The 12,499-nt window shown below is 48.8% G+C and overlaps 1 protein-coding gene across 1 annotated transcript in view; it reads left to right on the top strand.

Annotated features, from left to right (window-relative positions):
* The window catches only part of NOS1 (nitric oxide synthase 1), a 207,583-nt gene that overhangs the window by 96,866 nt on the left and 98,218 nt on the right, over window positions 1–12,499 (top strand). Inside the window, exon 4 of the mRNA XM_054527663.2 lies at window positions 12,332–12,458. Coding sequence (XP_054383638.1) covers window positions 12,332–12,458 — 127 coding nt within the window. The remainder of the gene's footprint in view (window positions 1–12,331; window positions 12,459–12,499) is intronic.

Here is a 12,499-nt window from a genome sequence, read left to right as displayed (position 1 = left end):
GTCAATTTCAACCCCAGAGAATCAGCTCAGTTGTCGGAGGCAGAGAAGAAAGCTCCTTCTGTGGCAAGCCTAAGTTTTATAATTATTAGGCTGGTCAATCTCTATGGAGCACTAGAAGTGAGTCTGGCTCCATGCTATAGTCTCTATGTGAATTAATTCGTTTTCTCTGCATAGAACTTTGTTTTCCTGATGGGGAAATCAGGGTTCAGAGAGGTATGGTCACTTGTCCCAGATCACACAGCTAGCAAGTAGCAAAGCCAGGACTTGACCCCAAATTCATACTCTTGGCCTCTACTGACTTTCTAGATTGCACTGTTGGCCACAGTGCACTTGGCTTCTAGCCGTCACATTTTTGAGGACACTGGAATATTTTCTCAAAGTCTGAAAGGGAAACTGAGGCCTTGGGTGCCATCTACTAAAGAAAGTGCCCCTGGCCTGTTGTAGCGAATGCAGGTCACCCTGAGGGATGCCCGACATTGAGATGCCCAAGACCTAGCTTCATTCAAGCAACAGGAGGGACTCCCCCATTTATGGAAGGGCCGCTTCATTTGCTGTGTGGTCCTCATGCCCTTTCTTCTTCACTGCAACCTTGGTGGGTGGGCAGGCTTATCCCATGGTTCTTCCTCAGAATAAAAGGCTGGGTACCCACCTGACAACACGGCAGGGGCACAGATGGAGAGAGGGTGAAGGATGGGATGAAAAATTCCATCCTTCATCCAAGGCTGGTTCCCACCCATGGTCTCACCATGTAAGCACCACATTCCATTCCTCTCTGAATCCCCATCATTTAGTTCCAAGCTTGACCCCAGGGTAGGCCTTAGAGAAGGGAGGGTGGGAGGCAAGGAGGAACACATGAAAGAAGGAGGGAGGGAGGGAGTAAGGAGGGAAGCAAGGAAGGAGAGAAGGAAGGAAGGAGGAAGGGAGAGAAGGAGGGAAGGAAGGAAGAAAGGAAGAAGGAAGGAAGGAGGAAGAGAGGGAAGGAAGGAAGAAAGGAAGGAGAGAGGGAAGGAAGGAGGGAAGGAAGGAAGGAGGAAGGGAGGGAAGGAAGGAAGAAAGGAAGGAGAGAAGGAAGGAAGGAGGAAGGGAGGGAAGGAGGGAAGGAAGGAAGAAAGGAAGGAGAGAGGGAAGGAAGGAGGAAGGGAGGGAAGGAGGGAAGGAAGGAAGCAAGGAAGGAGAGAAGGAAGGAGGAAGGGAGGGAAGGAGGGAAGGAAGGAAGAAAGGAAGGAGAGAGGGAAGGAAGGAGGGAAGGAAGTGGGGAGGGAAGGGAGGAAAGAGGGAAGGAGAGATGAAAGGAAAGAAGGAGGGAAGGAAGGAAGAAAGGAAGCAGGGACGGAAGGAGGGAGGGAAGAAGGGAGGGAGGAAAGGAATGAGAGAGGGTAGGAAGAAAGAAAGGAAGGAGAGAGGGAAAGAAGAAAAGAGGGAAGCAGGGAGGGAGGGGAGGAGGGACAGGGAAGGAAGGAAAGAAGAGAGGGAAGGAAGGAGGGAGGGAAGGAAGGAAGGAGGGAAGGGAGAAAGGAAGGAAAGGAATGATGGAGGGAAAGCAGGAGTGAGGAAAGGGAGGAGGGAAGGAAGGAGGAAGGGAAAGAAGAGAGAACGAACGAGGGAGGGGAGGAGGGACAGAAGGAAGGAAAGAAGGAGGGAGGAAAGGAAGGAGGGAAGGAAGAAAGGAAAGAGGAAGGGAAAGGAGGGAGGAAAGGAAGGAAGGAAAGAGGGAGGGAAGGAAGGAGAGAGGGAAGGAAGGAGAGAAAGAAGGAAGGGAAAAGAAGGAAGGAGGGAGGGAAGGAAGGAAAAAGGGAAGGAAGGAAAAGGGGAAGGGAGGAGAGAGGGAGGGAAGGAAGAAGAGAGAAAGGGAGGGAGGGAAGGAAGGAAGGAAGGAGAGAAGGAGGGAAGGAAGGAGAGAGGGAGAGAAGGAAGGAGGGAGGGAAGGAAGGAGGGAGGGAGGGAAGGAAGGAGGGAGGGAGGGAAGGAAGGAGGGAGGGAGGGAAGGAAGGGGGAGGGAGGGAAGGAAGGAAGGATTCTGTCCCCTCGTGGCTTTCTCTGCGGCAGGGATGATGACTGACTGACTCGGTTTTTGTTTAGAGGACTCACACTAGTTAGAACTCTCCATTAGAACTGACCTCAGCATGACCAATGGCAGTATTGATTCCAGGATTGTCTAAGTCAGAAGCACTCCTCCCAGACTGCACTTGATGTATCTCAGAGCTTGGAATCCCTCTGCTGGGGCATATTTCAGTTAAGGAACTAAGCCCAGTAACTTAGCCTTCAACCTGAATCTCCACCTTTTATTCTTATCTTGCCTACTTGAACGTAAGCAGCTCCCCATCCACCCTCCCCGGGGATTACTCTCACTTTGTACCCTCTCCCCGTCTGTGTCCCTGCCATCTTGCCAGGTGGGTACCCGGCCCTTTATTCTGAGGAAGATCCACAGGATAAGCCTGCCTTCCCACCAAAAATGTTGGGTAACCAGGGGGCTTCTCACTGCCTTTCATGGAATGAATGTTTACTGAGCATCCATTCTGCCCCTGATACTGTAATCTGCCCTGGGAATTCCATGGTGAACCGCTGCCCTTGGAGAATCATATCAGAGACAAGAAATCAAAAATAAATAGGCCGGGTGCGGTGGCCCACACCTGTAATCCTAGCACTTTGGGAGGCCGAGGTGGGCGGATCACTTGAGGTCAGGATTTCGAGACCAGCCTGGCCAACATGGTGAAACCCTGTCTCTATTAAAAGTACAAAAATGAGCCAGGTGTGGTGGCTCACGCCTGTAATCCCAGCTACCCAAGAGGCTGAGGCAGGAGAATCGCTTGAACTTGGGAGGCAGAGGCTGCAGTGAGCCGAGACCATGCCACCGCACTCCAGCCTGGGCAACAGAATGAGACTCCATCTCTCAATAAATAAATAAATAGACACATGCAATCATCTCAGATAGTGGTACATTCTGTGAGGGAAATAAAACAGTGATTTGAAGAAAAGCGGCTTGGGGTTTGGAAGAGCATTAGATAGGGGGGTCAGGAAGGGGCTTTCTGAAAAGACAGCATTTGTACTGAGGCCAGAAGATACCAACCATGTGACACCTAGGGAAGGGTTGTCCTAGCAGAAGGCACAGCAGGAACAAAGGCCCAGAGACAGGAACAGGGTGGGGACATGCAAAGGACAGAAAGCTCGAGGGGCTTGAGCATAATGAGTGCAGGGAGAGTGGTGGGCAGTGAGGCTGGACACGTGGGTGGGCCCATCGACCACTCTACTGTCATCCCTGTCCCCACCCCCATTCACTCATTGTATCAGCTTCCTATGGCTGCATAACAAATCACCCCAAACTTGGCGGCTGAAAGCAATACACCTTTATTCCCTTATCATTCTGACGGTCTTAAGTCTGAAGTGGTCTCAGTGGCCTGATATCACATCAAAGTATCAGCAGGACTGTGTTCTTTCCTGGAGGCTCTTGAAGATTTCCTTGCCTCTTCCAGGGTCTAAAGCTGCGTTCCTTGCATCCTTTAGCTTGTGGTCCCTTCCTCCGTTTTCAAAGCCAGGAGCAGAGCATCTTGCTTCCGTGGTGACATCCCCTCTGTAGTCAGAGCTCCCTCTGTAGCCCGCTTATCAAGACACATGATTAAATTGAGGGCCCACGGAGATAACCCCAGGGAATCTGCCCATCACAAGATCTTTAACATCCCATCATATCTGCAGAGACCCTTTCTCCATCTAAGGAAACATATACGGGTTCAAGGGTTTAGGACCTGAGATCCTTGGGCTGTTATTCAGCCTACGACACTCATCTAACCAACACCATTGAGCAATGCTGTGGCCCGGCCCTGGGCTAACCAATGGCTGTCCCTGTTGCCATCCCTATGAGGTCTCACTGGACTAAGTCCACTGACCTTGCTTCTAGCCCCTCCTTCCACTTTACCTCTCACCAGCTACGTACTTTAGGAAAGCCCTTTGACCTCTTTGGGCATCAGTTTCCCCATCTTTAAAAATGAGATGTGGACCAGGTGAGCCTTAAGGTTTCTTCCAGAACTAGTGTTCAGGTTCCTCGTGAGGGCCAGTGGCTGGCACGCTCATCACAGGCCAGGCCACACCTGGATCGTAGGAACTACCCCATTCCACCTCTCTGGAACATTCCTCCAAAGAGAGGAACTCAAAACATCCTTTTAGGGCAAGGGTTGCAAACAAGGTTGAGGACCATACACAGTTCTCCCATGAGTTTTATTTGGCCTGCAGTTTTCTAGAAAAGTGAATTTGCGGCAAAATCAAGTTTCCAACCTCTTAAAAAAAAATCCACAGAACTGTTAACACAGAATCTACATCTTCGTGAGGCAACCAGTGGCAGGAGCTGGGAAGAGGCCACTGCCGGGGTCTCTTGTCCTCCAGCATCCAAACAGCCCAGTCCACACATTGACCTCACCAGCCTGTCTTCTGCAGACATGGGAGTTTGAGAATCCTGCCCAGCTTTGGTGATATTAGCAATTAAGTCATGATTGTGACAGAGCCCAAAGGCCCTCTCCTCACTTCCCAGCTGCGGCATTCATGGTAGAAATCCTCCTCTTGAAAGCATACTTTTGGCCAGGTGTGGGGGCTCACGCCTGTAATCCCAGCACTGGGAGGCCAAGGCAGGAGGATTGCTTAAGCCAAGGAGTTTAAAACCAGCCTGGGCAACAGAGCAAGACCCCATCTCTACAAAAAATTTTCAAAACTAGTCAGGGATGGTGGTGCATGCCTGTAATCCCTACTACTCAGGAAACTGAGACAGGAGGATCCCTTGAGCCCAGAAGTTCGAGGCTGCATTGAGCTATGATCATGCCACTGTACTTTAGAGACCTTGTCTCTAAAAATAATAATAATAAAGCGTACTTTTCTGTTTAACAAGAACTTCCCACTCCTCCCATTCCAAGCGTGATGAAATCTAGAAGAAAAGCTTTGCAGAGACCCCAGACCCAGCCTCCACAGCCTCCAAGTCTTCTTCCTACTTTAACTCAGCTCCCAGCATTCCAGACCAGGTGGAGGCAGAAACCAAGGCTGATGGAGCGTGCAGGGCCAGGAGAAGCAAGAGTCAGAGAGAGTGTAGTGTCTGCTGAAAAATGTGGTCAGGGCCTCCTGCCAGCACCAGCTGCTCCTCGGCAGCCTCCTTGTCTGGTTGGCCGGAACAGGCAGCAAGTCCGCGCCTCCCTGTGCCCAGCACACAGGCCTGGCCCACTTGCTCCCCTCCCAGGTCCTCGGGGTCCATAAGTGGTCAGCAACGGGCCGATTGACCCACGTTCAAACTTCCTGGGGAATCAAGCCCAGGACCCCTTTTCCTTCCGTGCAAGAGGTCGGGGAACCTGGTTCTTAGGAAGTCTCAGTTGGAAGGATCTGGCAAAGATTCTCAGAAGGTTTAGAGATGCAAGAGCAACTTTTGGCTTGGATATGATCATCCAGCTAGTGAAGTGGAAGAAAAAAGGATTTCGTTTTGTTCTTGCCAGAAAGCATAGAAAATGCTTGTCAGGAGGGAGGCAGAGCTCCACACCTGGCCTTATAGGAGGACGGGAGTGAAGAAAGGAAAGGAGATAGGGAGGCTGACATCTCTAACCCAGAAGGAACCTTGCTGCCTACTGCTAGAGCCTGGGCCAGAGAGTTCCCAGAGAAATGGATCTCCCAATGTGTCCATGGACCACCTGGGGTGCTTCTGATGATGTAGATGGTAGGGTTCCCTCCTAGACCCACTACTCAAACTCCTAGGAGGAGAGCTCAGAAATCTGAGGTGGGTGTGTGTGTGTGTGTGTGACAGGGTCTGTTTCTGTCGCCCAGGCTGGAGTGCAGTGACACAACCTTAGCTCACTGCAGTCTCAACCTCCTGGGCTCAAGTGATTCTCCTGCCTCAGCCTCCCCAGTAGTTGGGACTATAGGCAGGTGCCACCACGCTCAGCTAATTTTTTTATTTTGTGTATAGACAGGGTCTCACTTTGTTGCCCAGCCTGATCCGGAACTCCTGGGCTCAAGCAAACTTCCCACCTCGGCCTCCTAAAGTGCTGGAATCACAGGCATGAGTCACCATGCCTGGCCAGGAATCTGAATTTTAACAAGCCCCTCAGTTTATTTGGATGCACCCTGGAGTTTGAGAACCACCAAATGTGACCACCTGATAGCCCTGGGGACACTGGCCACCAGAATGCCAAGCTCATTGGGGGATGGCTTTTCCAGAGGGAGAAGGACACCTGAGAGGGGTGGGTGAGGGCCATTTAGTGAAGGCGAGCTCCTCAATTACATCTGGGAACAAGGGACAGCTGGTAAATAAGCCCTTGCAGATCCTTGGGTGAGCACAGAGCTAGGATGGGGAGGAACTCAGAAGCATTGCATTGAGATGCTCAGCCACATCTAAACCACTGAGAGTGCCTCTCAGTGGTTAGGAGTACAATTTTGCCTCCCAGGGGGCACTTTGCAATATCTGGAAGCATTTTTTTGGTTGTGACAACTTTGGGGATAGGGGTGCTACTGGCATCTAGTGTGCAGAGGCCAGGAATGCTGCTCAAACATCCTCCAATGCACAAGACAGTCCTGGCAACGAGAAATTATCAGGCCCAAAATACCAGTAGTGTGGAAGTAGAGAAACTCTGATCTAAACTGAGATTATTCCAGGCAGCTGGGCAAGACCAAGACTCATGAGCACTGTTAAACGGGAGTTACCATGCAGACACCTCAGAAGTCAAAAGAGGCCCTGTCCATCTCCTTCTGTGAGCTCTCAATATATTTTTGGTGAATAAATAATACAACAGGCCAGATGCAGTAGCTCACACCTGTAATCCCAACACTTTGGGAGGCTGAGGCAGACAGATCACTTGAGGTCAGGAGTTGGAGACCAGCCTGGCCAACATGGTGAAACCCTGTGTCTACTAAAAATACAAAAATTAGCAAGGCTTGGTGGTGTACGTCTGTAACCTCAGCTACTCAGGAGGCTGAGGCAGGAGAATTGCTTGAACCTAGGAGGCGGAGGTTGCAGTAAGCCGAGATCATGCCACTGCAGTCTAACCTGGGTGACAGAGTGAGACTCTGTCTCAAAATAATAAAATAATAATAATAAAAAAACAGAGTTACTAAATTTATATTTCACAGATGAGTATATTCAACACATCTACCGCATTTGGAGAGCACATCTAACATCCAAGTTTGAGGTTCTTCTCAGATATGAGGTCTAACCAAATGCTGCCCTCCCAGAGGTCCCCCGCATAAGCCCTATACACAGTGACTCTCAGCTGGGACAACAGTGAAGAGACATCTCATCTGCAAGCTCTTGTTGCCTGCTGTGTTACCTTTGACAAATTACCTAATCCCTCTAGGCATCTGTTTTCTTAGTTCTAAATGGAAATATACATAACTCATGTTTAGTTAGTGGCGATTATGTGCTAGGCATTTTACATGCATGATCTCATTAAATTCCCGTGACAGGTGGGACATGAAGTGGGCCGTCAAGGCTGAGTAGGAGTTGGCTCTCAGCAGAGGGAACATGAAAGAGCAACCTGGGGAGCTTAAGTATAAAGGTAAGGGTGGACATGGTGTGCTCCTCGGGAAGAGGGAGGAGTCAAGAGATCAGGGCCAAGAATGATAGGAGGTAGGAGTCTGGAAGGGAAGTAGAGAGTTATCAAATTCCTGGGCTCTGTGAACAAGACATGGCAGCTTAGAAAGTGTCTGAGTGTAGACTTCCCCACATGTGCCCCAGCCCCCAGCAAAGATGCCCCCTGGTTGGAGCCACGTGTGCCTTCAATTCCCAGTCTTTGGAGACATTAAGGTTTCCAGCGGCTGTACTGTCTGACAATATAGCCTTAAGCCACATATGGCTCTTCAAATTTAAATCCAAGTTAAATAAAATTTAAAATTTAGTTCCTCCAAGATAATAACCACATCTCAAATGCTCAATTGCCACATGTGTCTAGTGGCTATAACATGGGATTGTGCAGATATGAGACATTTCCATTATCGCAGGAAGTTCTACTAGATAGGGATGACTTAGAGGAATAGTCAGTGTTCTACACAGAGCTAGGAGTTTCTTTCTCTGTTTCTCTCTGATCCTCCATAAGCAGTAAGAGTGATAGCAGGTGCCACACTGCTAAGTATTATAAGCTTTACCTCCTTTAATCATCGCAGATGTTATTGACCCTATTTAACAGAGGAGTAAACTGAGTGTGAGACATGAAGTGTCCAAAGTTGCACAGTTTATAACCAGCAAAGCCAGGACTTGAACCCAGTTCCACCCAATCCACAGCCACATCCTTAACTAGCATGCTACACTGCTCCTGCAACCCCAGCAAACAGGTGGATCCAGGTTGAACAGATTTGTGGCAATAAGCCAGATATTTCCCTCAGACCTGGTTATCACTGACAGATTGTGGGCTGAGAATCGAACTAAATCTACTTCTGATTTTGCTTCTGGGTGAAGGGAAGCAAAATAGTTCAACCTGGATGTTTCTTATGGTCCCATATGAAAAATATCCTTCCTGGGTGGATCACTCGAGGCCAGGAGTTCAAGACCAGGCTGGCCAACATGGTGAAATCCTGTCTCTACTAAAAATAAAAAAATTTTTTAAAATTAGCTGGGTGTGGTGGTGTGCACCTATAATCCCAGCTACTAGGGAGGCTGAGGCAGGAGAATCACTTGAACCTGGGAGGTGGAGGTTACAATGAGCCAAGATCACGCCACTGCACTCCAACCTGGGAGACAGAGCAAGACTATCTAAAAAAAAATAATAATAAAAATTTTATGTGCTCATCACACAGGATTCCAAAATTAAGTTTTTGTTGGCAAAACACTTCAACTGCATTATTTAAACAAAAGTCTTAATGGATTTTTTTTTTAAAAAAAGAATGATGGTAAAAGAAACTCTCTCTGCAAATTCACATTCACATAAGACGAACCATGTGATCATTTCCAAGTTGCCTAGGTAATTGTAGCTTATAATTTTTTAAAATTGGCTGCACTCAGCAGGAGATGTTGGGTTACTTGCTCTGTAGCCTCTGGCTTAGAATGAGCATCCTAACCAGTTTTTCCTACCTCTGTTTTAAAAAGGAAGGATCTCCTGTAATCCCAGCACTTTGGGAGGCCAAGGCAGTTGGATCGCCTGAGGTCAGGAGTTCGAGACCAGCCTGGCCAACATGGTGAAACCCCATCTCTACTAAAAATACAAAAATTAGCTGGGCGTGGTGGTGTGCGCCTGTAGTCCCAGCTATGTGGGAGGCTGAGGCAGGAGAATCGCTTGAACCTGGGAGGCAGAGGTTGCAGTGAGCCGAGATCACCCCACTGCACTCCAGCCTGGGTGACAAAGCGAGACTCCGTCTCAAAAAATAAAAAAGGAAGGATCTTGGCAGCCCATCAGTCACACCTAGTTTCAAATCCCAGCTGTACTATATGCTTACAGTGGGACCTTGGGAAACTTACATAACCCCTCTGGGTTCAGTTTTATCATGTGTAAAATGGGGGCTTTTAATGTCTGTTGAAATTAAATGAAATAACTTCTGTGCGAGTAGCCGGAATGTTATAGAGGCTCCAAATGCATTAACCTCCTCCCTTCTCTGCTGAATCCTCATTTATGGTCATGTGATATAGGATCAGTAGTTTCAGAGCTGAAAGGGAACTGAGTGACATTTAGAGCAGCACTCTCAACAGACCATACTTCTGTTTATGATCATGTAGGTAGCCGTTGACTTGGGAAATGCCTGTAATCAAGAGCCACTCTGGGTATGTTTTGGTGACATTTTAAAGGGTAAAACAGAATGTTCCCACTGATGAAGGCAAACCTCTCCAGGCAGAAAAGCGGAAGTAGTTTTGATGTGGGCCACAGGGACGGCGTGGAACACTGCAGGCAGGGGATCTGGGTGGCCCAGAGGGAGCCGCTGGAGGGGTCACTGGGGATCGTGCTCTCAGAGCTTGGACTGTGGCTTCTGATTCATCCCAGATGACTGTCATTGTACCAGATTGGGGGATGGAGGAGTCCCCTAAGCTAGGAACATAGAACAGAGGGCAAGACAAGGGCCAGTCTTAATGCCTGGGACCCAAACCAAGATGAGCCACAGGGCAAGCTGCATTGCCCAGTTAGGGAACAGACAGAGGCCATGGTCAGAGTCAAACTGGATAGGAGAGCCAAAAGGAGAAAGGCTGTTGGGAAGTAGGAGGGCAGTACTCAGAGAGTAGAAGGACTCAGAGAGTGAGACAGGTCTGATGAGGCCATCTGGATTTTGGTGCCAACTCTTATCTCCATCTCAGAGGGTGGCCAGCCTGTGGAACCTAGCTGAGATCACCTCATCCTGAGCCCGTTAGAGTTCAGGAACAGGAAGCCAGGAAAACTTAGTGGGTAAGAAGTCAGATTCTGGCAGGGCATGGTGGCTCATACCTGTAATCCCAGCACTTTGGGAGGCCGAGGCAAGAGGATCACTTGAGTTTGGGAGTTTGAGACCAGCCTGCACAACACAGTGAGACCCTGTCTCTACAAAACATTTAAAACATTGCCAGGCAGAGTGGTGCGCGCCTGTAGTCCCAGCTACTGGAGAGGCAGAGGTGGGAGGATCGCTCAAGCCTAGGAGGTCAAGGCTGCAATGAGCTATTATTGCACCACTGCACTGCGGACTGGGTAACAGGGCGAGACTGTCTCCAAAAAAAGTCAGACTCTAGCATCCAGAACAAGCCTGGGTTTGAATCCACCATCACTAGCGTGTGACTCAGGCTAGTGACTTAGCCACTCTGAACTATAGTTTCCTCGTGTAATGATGATTGTGAGGATGATGCTGGTGATCATGAAGATGCTGGTGTGGTCACGATGCCGAGGAGGAGGAAGAGGATGGTGACAATGGTGATGCTGCTAATGAAGGTGATGGCATTGATCATGAAGATTAGGATATGATGAGGTTGATGATGATAATGATGAGGGTGATGATGGTGATGATGATGGCGATGGTGATTATGGTGGAGACTGATGAGGAAAGTTAGATGATGATGATTACAATAATGATGATGGTAACAATGAGAATGATGGTGGCTATGGTGATGATTGTGGTAGTGGTGGTGATAAAGATGATGGTGATGGTGGTGGTGATGATGATGATGATAGTGACAGCCCCTAGTTTAGAATGGATGTGATGAGTGGGCTGGAATACTAGGCTTTGCCACTGTGTGACCTTGAGCAACTTGCTTCTCTGTCTCCCTTACCCCATCCATAAAATGGTGATTAACAATCATTCCTGGACAGGCTCAGTGGCTCACGCCTGTAATCTCAGCAGTTTGGGAGGCTGGAGTGGGAGGACCACTTGAACCAAGGAGTTTGAGACAAGCCTGGGCAACATAGTGAGACCCTATCTCTACAAAAAATAAAAAATAAAAAAATTAGGCAGACATGGTGGTACACCCTTGTAGTCCCAGCTACTCAGGAGGCTGAGGCAGGAGGATCACTTGAACCCAGGAGATAAGGCTGCAGTGAGTTGTGATTGTGCCACTGTATTCCAGCTGGGATGACAGGACAAGGCTGGGAAAAAAAACAAAAAACAGCCATTCCTGCCTCAAAGGGTTGTCACAAGAGTTAAATGCACTAAAACACATGGCCAGGCATGGTAGGTCATGCCTGTAATCTCAGCACTTTGGGAGGCTGAGGCAAGGGCATCGCTTGAGCCCAGGAGTTAGAGATCAGCCTGGCCAACACAGGGAGAACCTGTGTCTAATATAAATAAAATAATGTTTTTTAAAAACCCACATGTAAAGTCCTTGGCACATAGTAAGTGCTTAATAAATGCTATCTCTCCTTATTAATAGTATTATTATTTTGTCATTATGTTCCCTTTATTTTCCGAATCATTCTGTTTGTCCTGAGCTGCTATTGTTCAAAGCCGAAAGCCTTAGTCAGGATCAGAATAACTTATTACCCAAAGCCCACAGGACCTCTCTATCCTTCCTGCCTCCTACTTTTTCCACTGGTAGGTGTCATGAGCATTAAGTTGTCCAGGGATTCATGGTACATAGAGTATTACTAGGAAACAGGCCTCCTGTGTTCCCAGATCCATGGAATGAAGAAGGGAGAGGGACAAGCAAAATCCTTCTCCTTGCCATCCTGAAATGATGTCCACAAAGATAGGGATACATTAGCTGTCAAGGTCACCTTGGATGAGCTCCCTTTGTGATTGACACCCAGAGCTGCCTTCCCACATGTCACTGTCGATCTTTATGAAGCAGCAGGCTGGGTACCCAAAGCTCGGTGGCTCATATGGAGTTATGTGAGTGAACCACTGAGGTTCTGTACAGACTCAGGACTTCCAGATCAAAGCAACCAGCAGTCTCTCCTGATGTCCCCTTCCTCACCTGCCCCACCTTGCCTTTCAGAGATTTGGACGGCAAGTCACACAAACCTCTGCCCCTCAGCGTGGAGAACGACCGAGTCTTCAATGACCTATGGGGGAAGGGCAATGTGCCTGTCATCCTCAACAACCCATATTCAGAGAAGGAGCAGGTAAGTGCTTGATGCCAAGCTGGTACCACTGCCTCCCACGC

The sequence above is a fragment of the Pongo abelii genome, chromosome 10 (genome assembly GCF_028885655.2).
Source record: "Pongo abelii isolate AG06213 chromosome 10, NHGRI_mPonAbe1-v2.0_pri, whole genome shotgun sequence".
Classification (NCBI taxonomy): Eukaryota; Metazoa; Chordata; class Mammalia; order Primates; family Hominidae; genus Pongo; species Pongo abelii.
This window is presented reverse-complemented; position numbering and strand designations above follow the sequence as displayed.